The sequence below is a fragment of the Phasianus colchicus genome, chromosome Z, assembly GCF_987193195.1.
Source record: "Phasianus colchicus chromosome Z, bPhaCol1.hap1.1, whole genome shotgun sequence".
Classification (NCBI taxonomy): Eukaryota; Metazoa; Chordata; class Aves; order Galliformes; family Phasianidae; genus Phasianus; species Phasianus colchicus.
The window spans coordinates 32,758,159-32,777,927 of NC_143476.1; the positions used below are offsets into that span (position 1 = coordinate 32,758,159).

General features: G+C 39.1%; 1 protein-coding gene across 2 annotated transcripts in view; it reads left to right on the plus strand.

Moving 5' to 3' along the window:
* The window catches only part of HAPLN1 (hyaluronan and proteoglycan link protein 1), an 87,772-nt gene extending 68,273 nt beyond the window's left edge, over positions 1–19,499 (plus strand). For both annotated transcript variants that reach the window (XM_090131452.1, XM_090131451.1), the window contains 2 exons: positions 8,575–8,877; positions 15,359–19,499. In XM_090131452.1, coding sequence (XP_089987578.1) covers positions 8,575–8,877; positions 15,359–15,648 — 593 coding nt within the window. In that variant the 3' untranslated portion in view covers positions 15,649–19,499. The remainder of the gene's footprint in view (positions 1–8,574; positions 8,878–15,358) is intronic.
* The last annotated feature ends 270 nt before the right edge of the window (positions 19,500–19,769 follow it).

The window sequence follows — 19,769 nt, forward strand, 5'->3', positions numbered from 1 at the left end:
GTTAAGGAATACCTGCTTTTCCTCCTCATACTGCTGGTATTGTGAGATAACAGCGATAGCAGCCAACTGAGAAGTGGGATTCATAGCACCCTGGGGATCTTGGTCTGACAGCCTCTAGCAGCTATCATAAATTAGAAGAACATTAGGACTTTTATAACTTACACTAGCCCACGGCACAGTCTGCTCCCAGTGAGCCCCATTGCAAAGGGAGCCAAAAAAAGAATGACCAAACACAGTATGAAGGACTCCATATGTTTTTAATTTTGTCCCTTCATTCTACAGAAATTCTGTGTGTTTTTGCAGTAGGCTTAATCAAAATTATATTAAGCATTCTCCTAAAAGCCGTTTTGCAGAACTTTGGGACATTTTAGATTATCAAGAAGATAAAAATCTTCCTACAAACAGGGAAAATCTCCAAGTAATTTTACAGAGACAATAGCTTTGTTTATTTCAAGCCTTATAATTACATAAAGTAAATCTCTGTATTGCCTGCCAAGACAACTCCTACTCGTGGGCTCTGGTAGTCATTTCCTTCAGCAATTTTTTGTAAACAATATGGTAGAAAGCATTAGTAAAATCATTGAAATGGATTTAAAAAGAACAAAATATTCATCTTTACTTTTGTGAAATTTAGATTAATTTTATGAGATTTGATGCATGTAAATCAGCATCTGGCCTTTTCCCCAAAGCCCTCTATTATTCTCAACTATAAACTAAAAGAGTTCCATGAAGATATCTCTCTGCCCCTTTACATTTATACCTGCCAGCAAGTGTGTTTCAGGAGGAACTTTTCAGAAGCCATATTATCTGTTAGTTGGGGAGGGGGTGGGGGGTGGGGAGGAGAGGAGAGGAAAGAAGAAAAATGGAAAAGAAAAAAAAAGTCACCTCACAATAAAACTGCAAATGCAGCTATTGACTTTGCCACTTAATGGAGATCAGACACAGGCAGCACCTGTCCGACCTCAGCATGCCTCAGCTCGCCTTATGATATTTTGCAGGCTGTCCTGGAGTTTGTTCCTGGGTGGCAAGGTGGGATGTAGCTCAACAATCCTGCAAAATGGCATGTGATAATATTCTTCTGACAGGCTCCATATGTCCTAAATACATGCCTCTGCCAGCTTAGAGCTTGTCCAGATAAGTAACTGTACCACTTGATCCCAGATACTGATATTTCCCAGCCTTTCATGATATTATGACAATATTTCTAGTGTAAAATGTTCAGAGCCAACATAAAATCTTCATCATGCTGCTTATCTGGACCAGGTACCCTTCTGGTGCCACTAGCATTGGGCCTTTGAAGTAAATGTTCATTAGTTTTCTGCTCTTAGAAGCAACAAGATCCCAGGACAAACGCAGCTGCAACAGGAGTGTTTGGGAAAGGGGAGATGACTAACAGCTGCAGCAACAGTGAGAAACTTTGCCTGGAGCTTGGTACAAATCATTGTGCACATGCAGAGACTAGAATTTGGAAGGCAATATTGAACTGATATTAGAATAAGAAAACAATGAGAAATGTTCTTTGTTAACCACATGCAATAATTACATAGTTTTTGACAGTGCCTAGAACTAAGGGCTAAAAGCACAGATGGACTAGTGAGCAATATGAGGTTGCTCAGGTAGACATCTACACTTCCTTAACAGAGCTTGAGCATAGCACAACACTCCTGAAAGTTGCTGCTCCAAGGACAACACACAGAAGTTAGTCAGCAGTATGCACTGGAGAAACATCTCTCTTAAATACCACTGCAGAATGGAGATCTTTCTTTTCTACCTTGCCTGTTTAGTGATAGAGCACCAGCTTACTGTACAGAAGATCTAAGTTCTACTTCCTGACAGACATCTTCAGCCTGCTGCTGTTTCTCTAAGCAGTGTCTGCCTTTGAAGCACGCCAATCCATCCTCTGCAGCACCACCACTCCTTCCTGTTTCCCTTCCTTAAATTCAAAATAAAGAAATTCATTGGATAGGAGAGGAATCAAGTATAATATGTCTTTAACGAGACTATTCCAATCTCTGATCAAAGGAAAGTTTACGCATTTTAACATAAAGAACAGTGTTTTGTTTTAATAATTTTTGTCAGTCAAGGCTGTCAAGCTGATCATATCTGACATTAGAGAGTGAAGTCTCCCATGGAGTTGGAAAATCATTTGTGAAACCTCATGGTAAAAGCTAACCTTTCAAGAAGTGAGATAAGACTATTGAATGTGTTGGTTTAGAATAAAACAACCTAGTTTCAACCATGGTAACTAAATCCAGTAATTCTGGGTCCAGGTTTCACTGAAGATTCACTCTATAATCATAACTACTAAAGTGCACTTATATTTACAGTGGATATGCAGACATAAGTAGTGGATGGAGTGCATTCATCTCTTTCTATGCCCCTGCACTCATCCTGTCATCTCATGCATAACTTTATTCAGTGCTCACTTTTATTGCTGTTTCATGCATTTGTGCAGTGCAGATCAGGATGAGTTTAAAACATCAGTTTCTTTGGATAAAAGACTCCACACTAACATTCTGCATCTGCTATGTGTAATAAAGTTTATCTCACAGTAGGAAGGATTTGCATCAGTAGCATGATGTCCTGAGATAGTGGCCCTAAGGATGTTAACTGGCAGCAAGACAAAACCATTTATACCCAGGAATGCCTGCTAGCAGTACAAAACAACTGATCACTTCAGTGTGAGATCACTGTACAAATGGCATAGATTTGCCTGAGCAAAATCATATTAATTTATCAATATGAAAATAGTTGACCTCTACCTCAGTGGACCTTTTATCCACCCTGAAAGTGGTAGTGTTATATTCTTGTTAGACTTAAAAGCCTCCTACTACTGTGATTAAATATGCTATGCATAGTAACTGGCTATTTTTTTTATTTTTTGAAGGCAGAGTTAGGCTCAATTACATACCTTACGCATTTTTTTTGCATATTCTCTTTGCTACTATGTAAGTGAAGAACTGTGCCAATCTTCCCCTTCCTTCCTTCCTTCCTTCCTTCCTTCCTTCCTTCCTTCCTTCCTTCCTTCCTTCCTTCCTTCCTTCCTTCCTTCCTTCCTTCCTTCCTTCCCTCCTTCCTCCCTTCCTTCCTCCCTTCCTTCCTCCCTTCCTCCCACCCTTCCTCCCTTCCTCCTCACTTCCTTTCTTTCTTCCTCTCTCCCTTCCTTTCGTGTCTTCTTTCCATCTTTCCGTCTTTCTGTCTTTCAAAAACTCTTTAGACTTGTTATCATCTCACATTTTAAATGCAGAGTCTAAGTATGGAACTGTTGGGCTGGGGCTGGGCATGGTGGCTGGAAGAAGTGGCAGAAACTGTAGATGGTGGGGGATATATTTTATACTGAGCTTGTCACCAAAGCCATTTTCTCATTGAACTGGCCATGCCATGTTTCTGCATATAAAATAAGGATTATTAACTTCACATTCTTTTACAGATGTCACAAGAGTCAAAAGCTTAACATATTAAAAGGCCCCCTGTGGTAGATACATACAGTTGCCTGAGTCATAAGCAAAGAAAGAATTCTCAGCTTACATTAAATTTTCCTTATGTTGGCATTTAACTCTCCTGCACTGCATTTTATGTTCGTGCTTTACTGTCTTCCTATCTTACAAGCACAATGCACTGCAGTGAGTCTCCCTGTTCCGGGTTTATCTGCTTTGGTTTTCCAGGCAGGTGAAGCCTCCAGCAGTGCCCGTCACTCACACTGCTCCTGCATGGTTTATGTGCACTGTTTCTTCACGGCACTGAGATTCATGGGCCAAGTGGCAGAGAAAGCGGAACAATGCTAGGCTGCCAAAAGTAGTCTTACAGTACAGTCTATAAAATAAGTATTTTATACATTCAACAGTACCAGAAATATGTAAACCTAGATAAAGCTATTGAAAATATCTGTAGACTTTGCTTCTCAGTTGGAGGCAATCCTTACATGGCTCCACATAAACACCAAACCAGCAGGTTTTGTGACTTGCTTGGAGGTTCATTAGCTTCCAACATAGAGTGAGAAAAAGATCAAGCTTCTTTTTCAAAAACAGACCTTATAGTTAAAAACAGAGCAAATTAATCCAAAAGGCCCAAAGAAATAAGTTCTTCCAAATGGTCACAGTAATCATTTCTAATCTAGCCTTATTTTCTAATTAGATTTAGATTAATGATATCTTACCTATTTCTTCTACATGCTGCTGTTACATTCATACACCAAAAGCTATTTAAAATATCCTTTGCATGACAATTTGTTCATCTGTCTACTGTAAAACTGATCATATAAGGCATGCTATTTATGAGCGCTTAGAAGACACAAGATTTTTTGTAATAGACAATAGCAGTTTTGCAAGAGTAAATCACGTCGATCCAATGTAATTCCTTTTGTGTCAGGGTAACAGCTCTTTACAAACACACTCGTACTGTTTCCACCATGAAAAATGGCATTTCAAGGATACAGTGAAGTAAAAGTAAAAAATAGAGAAACAAAAATTTATCTGGAAACAAGGACTTGAAAGAAAGATGCTAAAAGACTTGGGACTGATTAGCCCTAGAAGAACAGAGAAAAACAAGTCTTCAAATTTTGATAAAAACTGTACGAGTATAAGGAACTTGTCTGCCCTTGGGCCAGGCAAGTCTAGTTTGGATGCCTATATTGGTCAGAAACAAGCAATCACAGTGACTTGGTTATGGGGCACCATGGATGGATGGCCCCAGATTCAGGTGGAAGATGCTACCTGGCAGCTCACCCATGCAACTTGTGCTGAGTAATCAGTCAAGTGGACAAATGGAGGTGGAATCTGAAGGCAAATCAGACTTACACTTACTAATCACAGAATCTTAGAAATCCAACATGGAAAATTTTGCCTTCAAATTTATGAACCTGCCAATGTAAAACTGTATTCTGCAGTACAGCATATAGCAAACCTACTTTAACTAGTGTTTACACTGGCTACAAGAAAAATTGCTTTTCTGTCTAGGCTAGAACTCAAGGAAGCTAATTTCTTTACTGTGGCTATAAAAAGTCCTATTTTTTTCATATGTGTTAACAGAATTTTTTTTTTTATCTGTAAATGTTCTTAAAATTGCTCATTGCTCACAGTGCTAGCTTAAATTGTTCCAGGAATTGAGTTTTCTGGATTTATTTACTCATCTTGTTGTCTTGGATAACCATTACAGCTCTTTGCATTGTGACTGTACCCACAGTAACTACAAAGTACTTGTATTCAGCATTAGGGATTACTTGCATGTAAGGACAAATGTGTATTACATCTTGTCCAATGCTTAACAGATCAGAACTGAGCTCTGCTTCTCTGATTATTCTCCACTTATTTTCATTAACTGAACATTTGATTCTCATAAGCCAGATATAAATTCTCTCAATAAATAAATAAATAAATAAATTTCAAAAACACTTCCACAAAAAGCATTTATGATGATGCTTTCCAAGAACAGTTTCACTTGTCTCCCCCCCTCCCTTCTCTTGGATTCTTTTTTATGCTATGCTTCCACATCTTCTGTTTTGATACAGATCCTGGTTTCCATTATTTTTAGGACAATGGCTGCGTAGCTACAGGTGCATACAGCAAGACTTTCACTGATAGATTTTCTCTCCCGTGAACCAGCGTTTCTCAGTTTCTTCCTGAGTTTCAGTTTGTCCTTCCCCAGGGACAAGCTCAGTTTCAGAAACTGCATGTCTGGGAGTCTATGCTGTAGGTTAATATTCCTCACTCAGGCTCCGTGAGTGTCTCAGCAGCTTCCTTGGGTCAAGGAGCCAGACCACCAACATCAAGCAAAAGCTCTTCAGCTCAGTCTTCCCGCAACAGGGAAAGGGAACTGCTATTCCGTGGGTTTTAAAAAGGCTCCCATCAATCCTCTGCCTACACAGACACAGTTTTTGGTAGATTGCTACAAGTGCCTGATTGCACATGGGTGCTGTTGCTGTAAAGTCAGCCAGCAAGACATGCTATAGAAAACATGGAGGGATTAACAACTCTTGTTCACGCTCAGCTGGAGTGAAATCCAGACATAAAAGGCTACAGCCAGTCTTTGGAAGAGGAGGACCATTCTTTCCCAGTGGAAGACATTCTGGAGCCTTCATGTGACCAAAAAACAAAACAAACAACAACAAAAAAGCGTTATTAATTTCTGGCCATTTGAGGCTGTGTGTTCTCTTCCTCCATTTCCTAAACTCACTTTGTTAACATTTGGAAATATGTGTTTTGTCTGGTGGCAAAACACAGCTTTGGAGTCAGGAGTTTTGAGTCAGTCTTTAGTTTGGGAACAGAGTCAAGCCTCCAGACAGCTTTTGTCCATTCAGGAACAGATGGGATGGATTATCTTTTGATGGGCTGTAGGATCCAAGACTGAAGAAGATGCTGCGCAACTAACTGAAGTTCAGAACTGCTAAGTTGTACCAAAAAAAGACAAATAGTAAGACTAACTATGAATTCAGTGTTATGTTTGATAGGAAATTGAAGGGGAAAGAATAATACGAGCAAAGGTGCAAGATAATGCAGAGCTACACAAAACACATATCCAGTCTTGTTATACGAAATCAGCAATGGCCACCCCCATCTGCAGGGTGAAATTAGTGTTAATCAGTTGCAGACGTGTACTTCAGATGAACTCAAACAGAAATCAGCTTCTATGCAGTCTACCCAAATGTAGCTCAGAGCTAATATTACAATTTTCTGCATATTTTTGTTATTAAAACTATATGTTTCAAACTGTCAAACTCAAGTACATTGGTAACAAATTAACATATATATTTAACGATCTAAAAAAAGTGATTTTGGAAACTTTAAGGGATCAAATCTGTTTGAGTAGTTTCTGGTGAATTGTTTCTCAGTCTTTAAAATAATTTAAGTTTAGCTCTTCAGTTTCTTATGTTCTCTGGACCAGAAAATAATGAAATAGCTACAGCTTCATGTTTGTTAAGTTATAGCTAGCAGCACACAATGTGTTACATTTCATTCATGCTTTATAGTTCAGGACAACTAATAACTGAAAAACCCTTTAAGAAAGAATTTACAAAAGGGAAGAAGGTCAGCAAGATCTCTAGTTAATTGCTGAGGGAGAACAAAATCTTGTTTATTATTCCCTTGCCATGTTTACGTTTGTATGCTTTATTTTCTTGGATCAAGTCACTGAGGTTTAGTAATAACAAAGATTTTATTTAACAAAAATAACAGTACTTGGATGATAAATGAATGAGGGAGAGGACGAAAAGAAAGGGAATGTTAAGATACCAGTGAAATAGACACCAAAGTGGACTGACTGCTCAAGAAGAAGAATGACTTCATTGCATGCTGACTGTCTTGTATGACTGTGATACAGTTTCAGTATCCGATGCTCTGTACATTGCCCTGGAGACAAGGAACTTCTTACAGGGAGAATTCATCAGCAGGGAGAAAATAAAAAGAAAGATGGATGTCTCTACTGGCTTAAAGTTTTTTGCCCATTCCATAATGTGTTATCTTGTCTTCAGCCTCTCAGCATCCCAGAGCAACTAGTTCTGCAGAGATTCTTGAGAATAAACTCTCTGAGCTGGATCTTCTTGGATGCTGTTTTATTTCAGCTTATTATGAAGACCGGGCTGAAGCCAACTGTAAAATTTAGATCTGGGTTAAGTTTCTAAACCCTGCCAAAGTTATAGTGGACTGATCCAAACTTTTATGTCTCTCTCTTCTTTATACAGTTTTTTATCAGAGCCACATGAGGAGATGGTTCTTCAGCATTTTATTCAACATCTTTTATGTTTTGAAATGCAATTTTTAATAACAGATCTTTTTCACAGAATCTCAGAATTGTAGGGGTTGGAAGGGACCTCTGGAGATCATCGAGTCCAATCCCCTACTAAAGCAGGCTCTCTGTAGCAGGTCACACAGGAAAGGGTCCAGATGGGTCTTGAGTAGCACTAGAGAAGGAGACTCCAAAACCTCTCTGGGCAGCCTATTCCTGTGCCCTTTCACTCTCACAGTGAGAATTTGTGAAAGAAACAAATAAATAGCGGAAAGATCTGTGAAATAAAGGTGATGACTATGAATGTTGCTGTTGAAACAGCTCAGGAGTTTCCCATTTACTATCTCCACTCGGATGTTCCCTGTTCCAAGGTCTCTCCACCCTACTTTTCTGCAGCTGCTGACCACTAATGAGCAGCAAGGCTCATCAGCTTTCATTGCGGATATCTGTCTGGTACTAAAGAAATCCTGTTCCCTGGTGCTCTCCATGAGGAGCTTTTCCTTCCTGAGTGGTGAGAAACAGCCAGAAAGCAGCTGGGCTGCATCATAAACGTCTCCCTAAAACCACATACGATTTCATGGAAATTTTAAGGGAAGGGCAGATGTAGTACTTAGGGACATGATTTTAGTGGGCAGTGTTGTTGGTAGGTAGACAGTTGGCTTAGATGATCTTAGAGGTCTTTTCCAACCTTAATGATTCTGTGATTTTATGATTCTAACACATCATTGAGTTAACCTTTATTTCTCCTTCTAACAACTGTAAACGCTGCTTCTCCTTCTGTTCTTTCAGAATTGAAGACTCAAAACCCCTTCTAGTGGTGGTGACACCCCAGCTTACCTCTTTCTGCCATTTCAGGTGTTGTATTCCCCTATTCTCCACGTCTGGGTCGTTACAACCTAAACTTCCATGAGGCTCAACAAGCCTGCCTGGACCAGGACTCCATCATCGCCTCCTTCGACCAGCTCTACGAGGCCTGGAGGTCAGGGCTGGACTGGTGCAATGCTGGCTGGCTCAGCGATGGCTCGGTGCAGTACCCCATCACCAAGCCCAGGGAGCCCTGTGGAGGGAAGAATACAGTGCCTGGTGTCCGAAACTATGGCTTCTGGGATAAAGAGAGGAGCCGATACGATGTTTTCTGTTTTACTTCTAACTTCAATGGTAAGAACCTGGTTTACTTTTACCTTGCAAGAGGCTTTTTCCACGCTTTGAAAAGAAAGAGATGCCAATGGCACCAGAGGGTAGCAGATGGCACTTGGCTGGCCAAAGTTTATGTTAGCTTTGGGAAATGTTACTGATGGATTTAAAAATACATGTAACCATAGTAATGGTGGCTGTGCCATGTGTTCACGCAGATTATTTTCAGAACTTGGAGCTAATGTCAGTAATACTTTCTTATATCTCCAATTTCACCCCACTACACATGCCTTTTTAATTTTTATATTAGTTAAAATGGTGAATAAACTAGCAATTTCTTTAGTTGACATTTCCTATTGATTTCAATTATAATTATGATGTTTTACAACATCATTGTCACCAAAATAAAATTCTGATTGCCACTTCATCTCTGCTGTTGCCTCAAGCAGCTCCAGCTCATACAACAAGTCTAATATGACAAATATTTCCTTATCAGCAAAGTTTTTTCTAGCTCATATAACAAATAATTCAGATTTCTAATCTTAGCATGCTGTCAAAACTGAGACATTCCCTCTTACTCTGAGCTTGGTCTGCCCTAAAGCTTATTCCAGTGACTGCAAAATTTCATCTCTTAGTGGATTTTACTTTAGGTATGAAGTGAGATGATCTGTTAATCTCAGATTGCTATCATTTAATCTAATGGCTGGAAAGCATTTACAAACCATGGCTGTGAATGAGAGGAGCACTGCAAGTAAGAAGCACAAAAGGAGCCTACAGCCCTACATAGCATCGTGCTCACGGGCAGTTCACTTCACACATGTTTGGCATTCAGCCCAACCAGACCAAGGAGCACAGCCCTTTTTGTTTACGCTCAGATTGCTTATCCTCAGTGAAGCATTTTTGCCCTACAGCACACATAAAAATAAACATAAGCCTTGTTCTCAAATGATATGCTTTAATGCTAGGCCTGTCCCACCCTCTAAAAAAAAAAAAAATCCAACAAATTCTCAAATTAATAATATAAAAAATTAGGTGAGACACAGTTAGAAACAAATGCTTGTGTGATTTTTATCATGCTACATAATTACATGAAATGTTGGCTCATTTTTCTCTTGTTCCACTTAAACAAGGCAAAATCCTATATGAGCTCATCATATGCTCATTTAAATCTAGAGAAAAAAACACTGAGGAATAAAATAAACAAAGTAAAAAATTAAAATTGATAGCTGCACTATTTAAAGTGCTGATAGCATAAACTTTTGAGTTCACTGGTCACTGAGGACCACCATTGTCTACACAAGCAGCTGGACAGTATCTCTCAAGGAAAGAGAAGAAAAAAAAAATGAGAAAAAAGAAAAAAGAAGGAAGTACTGACAAATACTGTCTGTACACTGTTACGGCAAGAGGTAGGAGAAATGAGGCAAGATGAGAATATGGTATAGAGATGGCAGAGAAGTGAAAGAGAAGGCATTGGAATTGATCTCATGCTTGGCAATTCTGCTAAAATGACATGTGAGACAGAATACCATACAGCAACACTGATGTGAAGACTGGAGTACCATTTTACCCAGGTCCCTTCAGCTCACCTCCATATATGTCTCTCAAGGTGTCAGCAGAAAATCTGGACGTATTCTCTTGTGCTCCTCCTATGTTCTCTACTATTCATATTCCAAACACACCACAATAATCCCAGAAATGCCCCCTAAATGCCAGCATCTTATTTGCAGCTTAACACCTTGGACAGTTTATGTGCGCTTAACAATGTCATTAGTGTTCTCACTGTAAAAGGAAAAATCTTATAATAACCTGGTTTGCCACCAGGTTGCAACTGCCAGAGATAGTGGCTTTGGGCAAAGAGCTATTTCTGCAACACCCAATATTGATTCTCTGAGTTCAGGAACAGCCAAGGAAAATGAGAAGTGGTCAGGACACCAGTAGTGGCAGTGACAGCTGGAATCTCCTGATGCTCTGAAACAGAGAAGCCTTCAGCACTGTATGAGGCAGCTGGAAATACACCAGTAGCCTCAGGATCGGCAATGCTGAAAAAAAAGCACATCTCAAAGAGTGTCAGTTGTGTGAGCTGCTATGAGTAACCGGGGGGGCGTGAAGTTTAGTCTGGGCTCTTTCTAGAGAAAGACATCCCTAAATAACTTATGATCTCAGGGGACATGGAAAAAAAACAGGCTCAATTTTAAGTAGTTGAGGCTTAGCTTTAACCTGGAGAATGAAAATCCTTAATTGTTCAGATATTAAGGTGAAAAATGAAAACATAATCATTAATGCAGTTAGTTTCAATCCAGCTTCAGTGTTTTCATTCAGGATCTATGGGACCTTTCTTTGGTGAACACCAAGAAGTACTTTCATTCTGCTAGCAAAGAATTATGTACTCATTCCTCTTAACTGTACAGGAAAATAGTTTCAGCAAAGTTCTTCTGCAATACAATATACAATACTCATTACTTTACAAAATTACCCTCTCCAGTGTCTTTTCTTGGAGTACTTTAAGTGTGTTACTTGAGCATTTTGTTCTGCCCATGCAACTCCTTCCTTCAAGTGGTTCATAGAGGAACTTTTTGTCTTCTGTGGTTGTGCAGGCAAAGCCAGAAATCCCAAGAGGTAATGCATGCTTTTTGAAAATAGTAGTACAAGTAATTTCTTGGTTTATAAGGATATATAGCAATGAATTACAGAAAAGTATACAAAAACTAATATTAACATAATCCCACTAATATGCTTACTATTCAGAGCTCAAAAATCAGACAGCAAGGCTATGCAAGAAAGATGTAACATGGCCCTCTTTCGTATAAACACTGCAGAAGAAATTTATGTCCCCAAACCCCACATGGCATGGGGCAAAGAACATGTAGTAATATAGCTGAAGGGTTATTCTTTGCCTAATTTCAAAGGCTTTCTGAAGGAGGCAGTGAGTCTCTCAATAAATAAATAAATGAATAAATTGGAATCCCTGACTCTGAGAAGTGTTAGGCAAGTTAATCACAGAATCACAGAGTTGTAGGGATTGGAAGAGAACACTGAGTCCAACTCCAGTTGCATAGGAAGGTGTCCAGGAGGGTTATTCTAAAACTGAACAAAAAAGAGGTCTAAATACTGCTTGTATCACACTTCTAGCTCATTAATGTGCATTTTGTTATGTACTTTACACGCTGAACTGCACTGCATAATTGATTTGTTATCACATCTAGCAAAATTGAATAAAATTATCTTATGTTAATAAAATTAAAAATACAGAGAATAAATTTTAGGGATCTTGTGTGAGTGCAGCTGCTTATTTCAGTAATGTGACCACCACCATTTAAAGCAATAGAAGATCTTTTCCAAATAATGCACACTGACTGTTCATCTGACCATTGATAAAGAGGATATTTGAACATGCAGCCTTTTCTCTAAAAATGAAAATAAAGCTACCCAAAGAAAAATGATGTGCCCTTTCTGAAAAGTGGGTGCTTCTGAGCCAATGGCTTCTGGGGGGGAATGGAAGAAGATTTTCAAAAATTGTACCCAAATATTTAATGTAGCAGTTTAAATACAGCTCCTGAGTTGAACACTGATTTCAATATACATACCATGATCTTATTTTTGAGGGAATGAAAAGTCCCTTTTCTCACCAATTTTTATACATTTTGAAGAGCAACAGCCTCACTCAGCTGGCTACTGTGGATGTGAGATACACTGAACTGAGTCTGTGGAGCTGATGATAAGTAGCATCTTGTGCTGCATGCTGAGGATGCCTCTCATTGCCATTTGAGGTGTGCTCTCTACTTGATAAAAACAATTTAATTCCTGAGCACATGGGCTAGAGCCCTCCCTGTCAGGCACTGTGTTGGCTCTCACAAAGACTAAATCAGGTGGAGTGGTATCACCTTTCTGTACCACTAAGCATGATGTCCCACTTCCTCTGCACCCAGCTTAGATAGAAAAACTTCGCCTTGAAATACCCAATTTAGAGCTGAGGTTGGAAAAAATCTCCACTGGCCATGCATATTCACACTCCAGCAGTCACAAGATGTGGGTATTTAAGTCAAGTGCTCAAATTTTGCTTAAAGCTGTTCCATTACAAGCAAAACCTTAAAATAGCTGTTATAAGTAGGGTTCTATTAGGTTTGCATAAACTCGTGCCCCTTGATTTGGAGTGAAAAGTCAAGCCAAGCACACTCATTCTCTATAGGAATGACCTAACTCCCACACATTAATTACAGACAGAGGATTAACGCTTCTCCCTCCTTCCACATGAATTAATGAGAACTAAGACTGAGCATTTTAGGAGCACTTCTAAGCTATTGGTAGGGGAAAACCAGTAAATCTGCACCAAGTCTATTCACAGTCTTTTGTTTAATCAGACATTCTGTGTGCACATTCCACTCGCGTGGGGTTTGATGTTAAAGTTCTCCCATTTAGGGAAGGGGCAGAGCGTAGGAGTTTTTATTATTGATGTCATATGTCAAAAGCCTGACCTTACTGCAAATCCTAAGGAAATTACATTCCCTTGACATATGGTTTGAAGAGCAACTAATAAGCTAGGTGAAGTTTACATACTATCAGTCCAAATCCCTGTTCCCTTAAGTCTGAAATCCTATTTGCTTTGGGGAAACCTCTTAAAAACCTAGTAAGAACAGGGTTCCACTTAATAAACATTCTCTTCAGTAACAGCCTGTAAATGCTGCCAACTTGCTGCACTGGAATCAATGCATTTTACAAGGGGTCAATTATCCACTCTACTCCAGTGAAAATACTGTAGATACTACCTCTGACAACAGTGAAATTGTTTAAAAGGTTCTTCTCCACAATATAAGTACCTTTTTTTTTAATGATTCCCATCGTAGTATAAAATTTCAAATCTTCACACAAAGCTAATTCAATTATCTTTATAGTTTCACCCGACCTGACATTTCTTCACTTCAAAAAGCCTCTCTGCTTTTTGCTGAGATTTAGACATAACTCGTTCTCCTTCCTGCTGCTTTTTCTTCACCAAGAAAGTAATCTGTGCAGAATCTGTTCTGCGTGTGTAACTGCTGTTATTTATGAGGAAGAAAATGGATGTTTTGCTGGAGTACATTTTTAATTAAGAAGCAGTGTGCTTGGCTCACATGAATAAATGGATTTTTCTTTTCAGACAACTTGCCCCTTTCATAATGCAATAAGATTAAAAAATGTGAACTTACTCAGAAATCTGATAAATAAGTTTAATGAGTGAAAGCTTATGATAGAGTTATACTGTCTTGATAAGTGAAATTAATATTAGTGTTATTGCTACTTGCGGATTGGTACGGAGGAGTTTTCAAGCTCTACTTGCTGGTATGTGTTTTCATTACCTTATGTCGGAGGCGCATTTTGCTTAGCTGCTCTATCAGTTCAGTGCTGTGGTACGTTACAGATATGTGCTTTGATGCCTAAAGAGAAACAGAGCTGGAGAACTGCTGTGAATGCTTGTGGCACAGCTAATGAAGACTTATAGCCGGCATGGTTTTGATCTACCAGGGGTTCAAACTCTGCTTCTGAGAAGCCGTGCAATATCTCATCTTTCTTACAGGGAAAAAAAAAAAATCAAAGAACTTTAAATTGTGCTTATACTTAATCAGAAACAAGGTCACTGCCTTGTTGGAAAGAAGAACTGCACGTGCTAGCTCCAGCAGCTCCCACCCAAATACTTTCAAAGGCCAGGTCTTGCAACGCCATGTTTCTGAGAAGGAAACTCACAAAGAGTTTTCATCTAATGTGGAGAGCATGCTGTAGGATTACATTGCTTTGGAAGTTTAACTAATTTCTCTTCTCTAACAACAAGATGCAACTGTTTGAGATCTGCTCTGCCTTAGATCTTAGGTTCCTTAGGCCTTTTACTGGATTGAAGGTAGCACCTTGATGCTGGTCTCAGAACAGCCCACTCTGAACCCCAGCGTATACCCCCTTACGTTCTTCCTGCTATCTTATTCTGCAGAGGAGCAAAATAAGGCTGAATGTTAGATGGAAACCCTTTACTCAGAGGGAGGTAAGGCCCTGACACATCTGCTCAGAGAGCTGTGGGTGCCCCATCCCTGGGGCAGGGCCAGGTTGGATGGGGCTCTATTCTAACCTGACCTGGTGGGGTGCAGCCTGGTTGGAACTGGTTGAGCTCTAAGGCCCTTTCCAATCCAAATCATTCTGAGATTCTATGAAATGCATTGCAATGGGTCAGTTAGCATTGAATGCCCATGTAGTTACAGTTACTATGCTGTGCTAAGTTAGCAGAAATAAGTATAGTGCTATATTTTTGTATAAACTGACCTTCTTCTTTACTTCCTTTTTTTTTCTTTTCACTCCCACTATTTATCAATTATTACACAAGGGATTATAACCTGTTCAACAGCACAACACACAACTTATTGCACATTCTGAAATGATCAGATGTTGATTTGTCCAGTTCTGTAGCGAAACATCCACGTTTCTCCTCAAAACCTCCTTGATAATATGCTCTTCACTTACACCTCTTTCTCCTTCCTTCTCTCCCCAGGTCGTTTTTACTACCTAATACACCCAACCAAGCTGACCTATGATGAAGCCGTGCAGGCCTGCCTGAAGGATGGTGCTCAGATTGCCAAGGTTGGGCAGATATTCGCTGCCTGGAAGCTCCTTGGTTATGATCGCTGCGACGCCGGCTGGCTGGCAGACGGCAGTGTCCGCTACCCCATCTCCAGACCCAGAAAACGCTGCAGCCCCAACGAGGCTGCAGTCCGCTTTGTAGGCTTTCCTGATAAAAAACACAAGCTGTACGGTGTCTACTGTTTCAGAGCATACAACTGAAAATACCTAGAGCGCAACAGTTTTAAATTCATTAAGAATATGTGAAAGATTTCGATATGAACTCGTGCAAGTTACCAAAACTGTGATAAACCTTTCTTTCTTACTGTAGAGGCATTTTCATAAACCCAACCCATTAATTTGTTCTTGTTTAAATATTTTTGTAAAAGTATCATTCCATAGATATTTAAAGTTAATATAATTTAATGGAAGCTCTAGGTAAGAAGAACCAAATTCGTTAAGCTACGTCATCCCAACAAAATACAAGTTTCATGAGTGGGGCATGCAATAGAGCTTGACAATTGCTAGGACACAATTATGGAATGTAAGGCTACTCAAAGCAGAAGCTTTTAAAAGCACAAATTTTACATATTTGTACCCGTTTGAGATACACTGCAAATTGATTGTACCTGGAGTTTTAAAATAAGATGTTTTGGTTTATAGGGGTCAGAGAGGTTTTGCAAAAAATAAAAAAATAATAATAATAATTAAAAAAAAAAGCCAACACAAAGCCAATAGCAAGCTAGATTAGAAAAGACTGTTTTCACTGTTTTTGCATGGGAACAATAGGCAATTTAATAAAAGCAGTTAAAACAGTCCAGAAATATAGGATTTATTTTGCAGCATAAAACCCCGCCTTTCTGAAAACGAGTCTCATGATTCCATACATATTTACAAGCACAATTACTTCTGAATGCTTCAATTGTGTTTTGAAAGTGTATAAATCATTGAACAGGTGGGTTAATAATTTATGAGAAAACCCTACCTTCTTCTTAACTCAAATTAAAGATGCCTGAGAAGTATTGCATTACCTTTGAGTAGCTTTACTGAGTTATTTTAAAACTCTTAGGGCCATTTGCTAAGCCGCATATAGCATCTACTCAGGGCAGTTGTGTAAATGAACTGCTGGACAGAAAAATTATAGACTTTAGCAGCTTGAATTTACATTAGCCTTTGAAATGTTATTGTCTTAATTAAAGATATTATAATATTTAATATTTCTTAGCTATTTACACATCACAAGAAATAAAAATTGGAAAAAAAATTAAATGATTAAGTCTTAGAAGAAGATTATTAAATAAAATCTGAAACCAGCTATTAAGGTTTAGAAGAGAAAAAGTACTTTATTTCCTTACATCTCACCTGTATCTAAATATACATCTGCTTTTTAAACTATCAATGAAAAAAAAATAGTACCGCTAGCCCTGAATTACTGAAATACTTCCCTGTAAATCTGTAGTGGTCTAGGCTGAAGATGTTTACCTATATCTGCCAGTGTCTGAGCTAAACTTGCACTGTGCACGGTGCCTAGGATTTTCAGCGCTGCCTAAAAAGTATTAAGTCCTCCTTAAATGCCAATTTGAGGGAATTTGAATTTCCAATGAAAACTTATTTTGGATGCAGCAATTCTTGGTGCTCATCTTCAGATACCTTAATGCAACCAGTTTTCCACATAGTGGGTGCTCAAGGCTTTCTGAAAATTTACTCCACTAATGGTGTCTCAAGCTGGATATCCAAAAAACGGAGGCCACTGATAAAAACATCTTGGTCTTGAGTAATCTTTTAGGCATTTTGAAGTTCTCTATCCAGTGTTGGTTCTACCACTTAAAAATGTAGAACTCTTCCTATTCCATGCTTGCTGACATTGAAGATATCAGAGGACCAATATTTGTATTGCACAAAGTTTTGTATCTTCCCATTGTTTCAATATCTAAGAGAGATATGTATCTAAGTAGGCAACAACCAGTAATCTTTCATGAAGAGCTTAGTGTAGATTTGTTCCCATGGACATGAGTAAAACTGATTCCCAGAGTGGCTGTGGTCCTATGTTAAAAACCTGTGAACAAACCAGGAATAATAAACAATAGGACTGTAGTGGAGAGATACCATGGTGCGTGGGATGTTGTGCTGGAGTTCATTCCCATTAAGCTCAGAAGCAACTCTCCATCCTTCTACGTCACTGTCAGTACAACTTCTTTCTCATACCACTCAGATTTAACAGATCTTGGTGCCAAACTACCCCTTTCCCTTTTTTCAAGCTGAAAGTTGGATTCTCTTGGAGCTCTATTACTTAGTTTTTAATATAGAGTAATTATAAGCTAAGCCCCTAAGCCCACATAATCTTTACCCATCAGCCATTTTTTAAGTCAGTGCCCATTTCACACACTTTCTTAGGGCGCCAGAATCTTTTCTACACGCTTGGGAGAGAAAAGAAACAGAAATGGAAATGGAAACAAAGAATATTTGTGCAAGAGGAGGAATGGGGTGTGCAAGACTGGACTGTGACCAGTAGAAATACATGTTGTTCCCCCATCCAAACTTCAAAAGTATGGTAACAGAGGCCAACAGTATTTCAAAGTCTCTTCTGGAGCTTGGACAGGGAGATTGTAGAATAGCCATGGTGACTGTCCCAGAGTGGTTGTTCATTCAGCTAGAACCAGAGCTGCTGCAAAGTGGGCAGATCCAAAGATCTGCTTGGCTGGTGGGAGGCTGCAGGTGTTCCTACTGCACAGCAGTTAAGAGACCCTCGTGGAATTTTTTTGTTGTTGCTGTTGGGTTTTTTTTTGTTTTTTTTTTTTACCTCTCCAGAGGAGCCCTTCACAGGGTTTCACCCAGACACATTTTTTTTGCAGGATTGGGGATTATAATGTACCTGCATAAAAATGTAGTCATCCAACCCACTCGTGGGGCTGGCTAAAGTGCCCTCACTGCTAGACCAAAGGCACTGCAGGAAAGGCGAAACGAGCCTTTCATCAACTTTGCAACATGTTGGGGATGGCTGGTCAGGTCCTAAATCACAGCAGTCTCAGGCTTGCTCTCGCTTATGCTTTTTGCCTTCGCATCCTGGGGCTGCCGCTGTGACAGCCCAGGCGTAGCATATCACCCTGCTTTGTGCGTCACCCAGACCGGCTGGTGGCTGTGCAGGCTCTGCACTACCTATGTGTCCCCTGGCTCTGGGAGACGTTCTGCCGCTACCAGTCTGGCAGCACGACGAGGCCATGGCATAGCAAGGAAGGAGTGGCCCTCGGCTGCGGTGTGAGCACAAGTGGCAAAATTATCACTCAGCTGTAGCTTTAAGTTCACACTGAAGACCCCGCTTGCTAGGAAGCAAATGCTCGTGTAATGGAGTCTCAGTACGTGAATTTACATTTGTCATGTTAATTACAGAAAGCCCTGTAGGCTAACTTGGGATCAAGCTAGTTTTAGATCACTATATTGATATGCAACATTATATCTATCATTATTACAGGTAAAGTTAAAGAGATAGTGTGATGAAAATATGTTTGTATGGAAAATATAATTAGCTCTAATGTAAGCAGGTTTAAAAACCATTAAAATTGTATGAATACTTGCTATATGGGCACAAATAGGCAAGAAGACATGAATTCTATTTATTTTTACAGCTACTGACTCCATTTCCTTTTATAATGTCAAATGTTAGGATGTTTTCTTATTTTTGAATAAGCTAGATAGGTGCTTGGATTAAAACCTTAAAAAGCAGCTTAAGAACTGGATAAAAGTCTGTGCTATTTTCTGTTGGTGGGAGAAAATTCTATCACTTAGAATCAATTCATGTTCTCTGTCGTTATCTTGTATTTCACAATGTATCTGAATTTTAATGCCCATGAATGACAACAATTAAATCATGTTGTTTTTTTCAGTATGACGATTTCTTCTTATTGACTGGCCGCTCTTCTTTCCCAGAAAAGACAAAAGGGAATAGAAAAGATCAAAGCATGAAAAAACTTTGACATAGTAAACTAAGCAATTACCAGCATAGGGAAAGAAAAAAAAGAAGTCATTACTCTGTGAAAATGATTTACAATGATCATAAAGAGGACCATATTCCAGAGCTTTTGTTTCATGCTTCTCTGAAGCAATTTGAAAGTAGAAATGCGAGTGCCAGTTTTTATTTCATGTTCTCTCCCATCATCTAAAATAAAGGATATTCAAGGAAGGTTGTTTTCTTTTCTTTCTTTCTATCTTTCCTTTTCTTTCCTTTTTTTTTTCTTTCTTTCTTTCTTTCCTTCTTTCTTTCTTTCTTTCTTTCTTTCTTTCTTTCTTTCTTTCTTTCTTTCTTTCTTTCTTTCTTTCTTTCTTTCTTTCTTTCCTTCTTTCTTTCT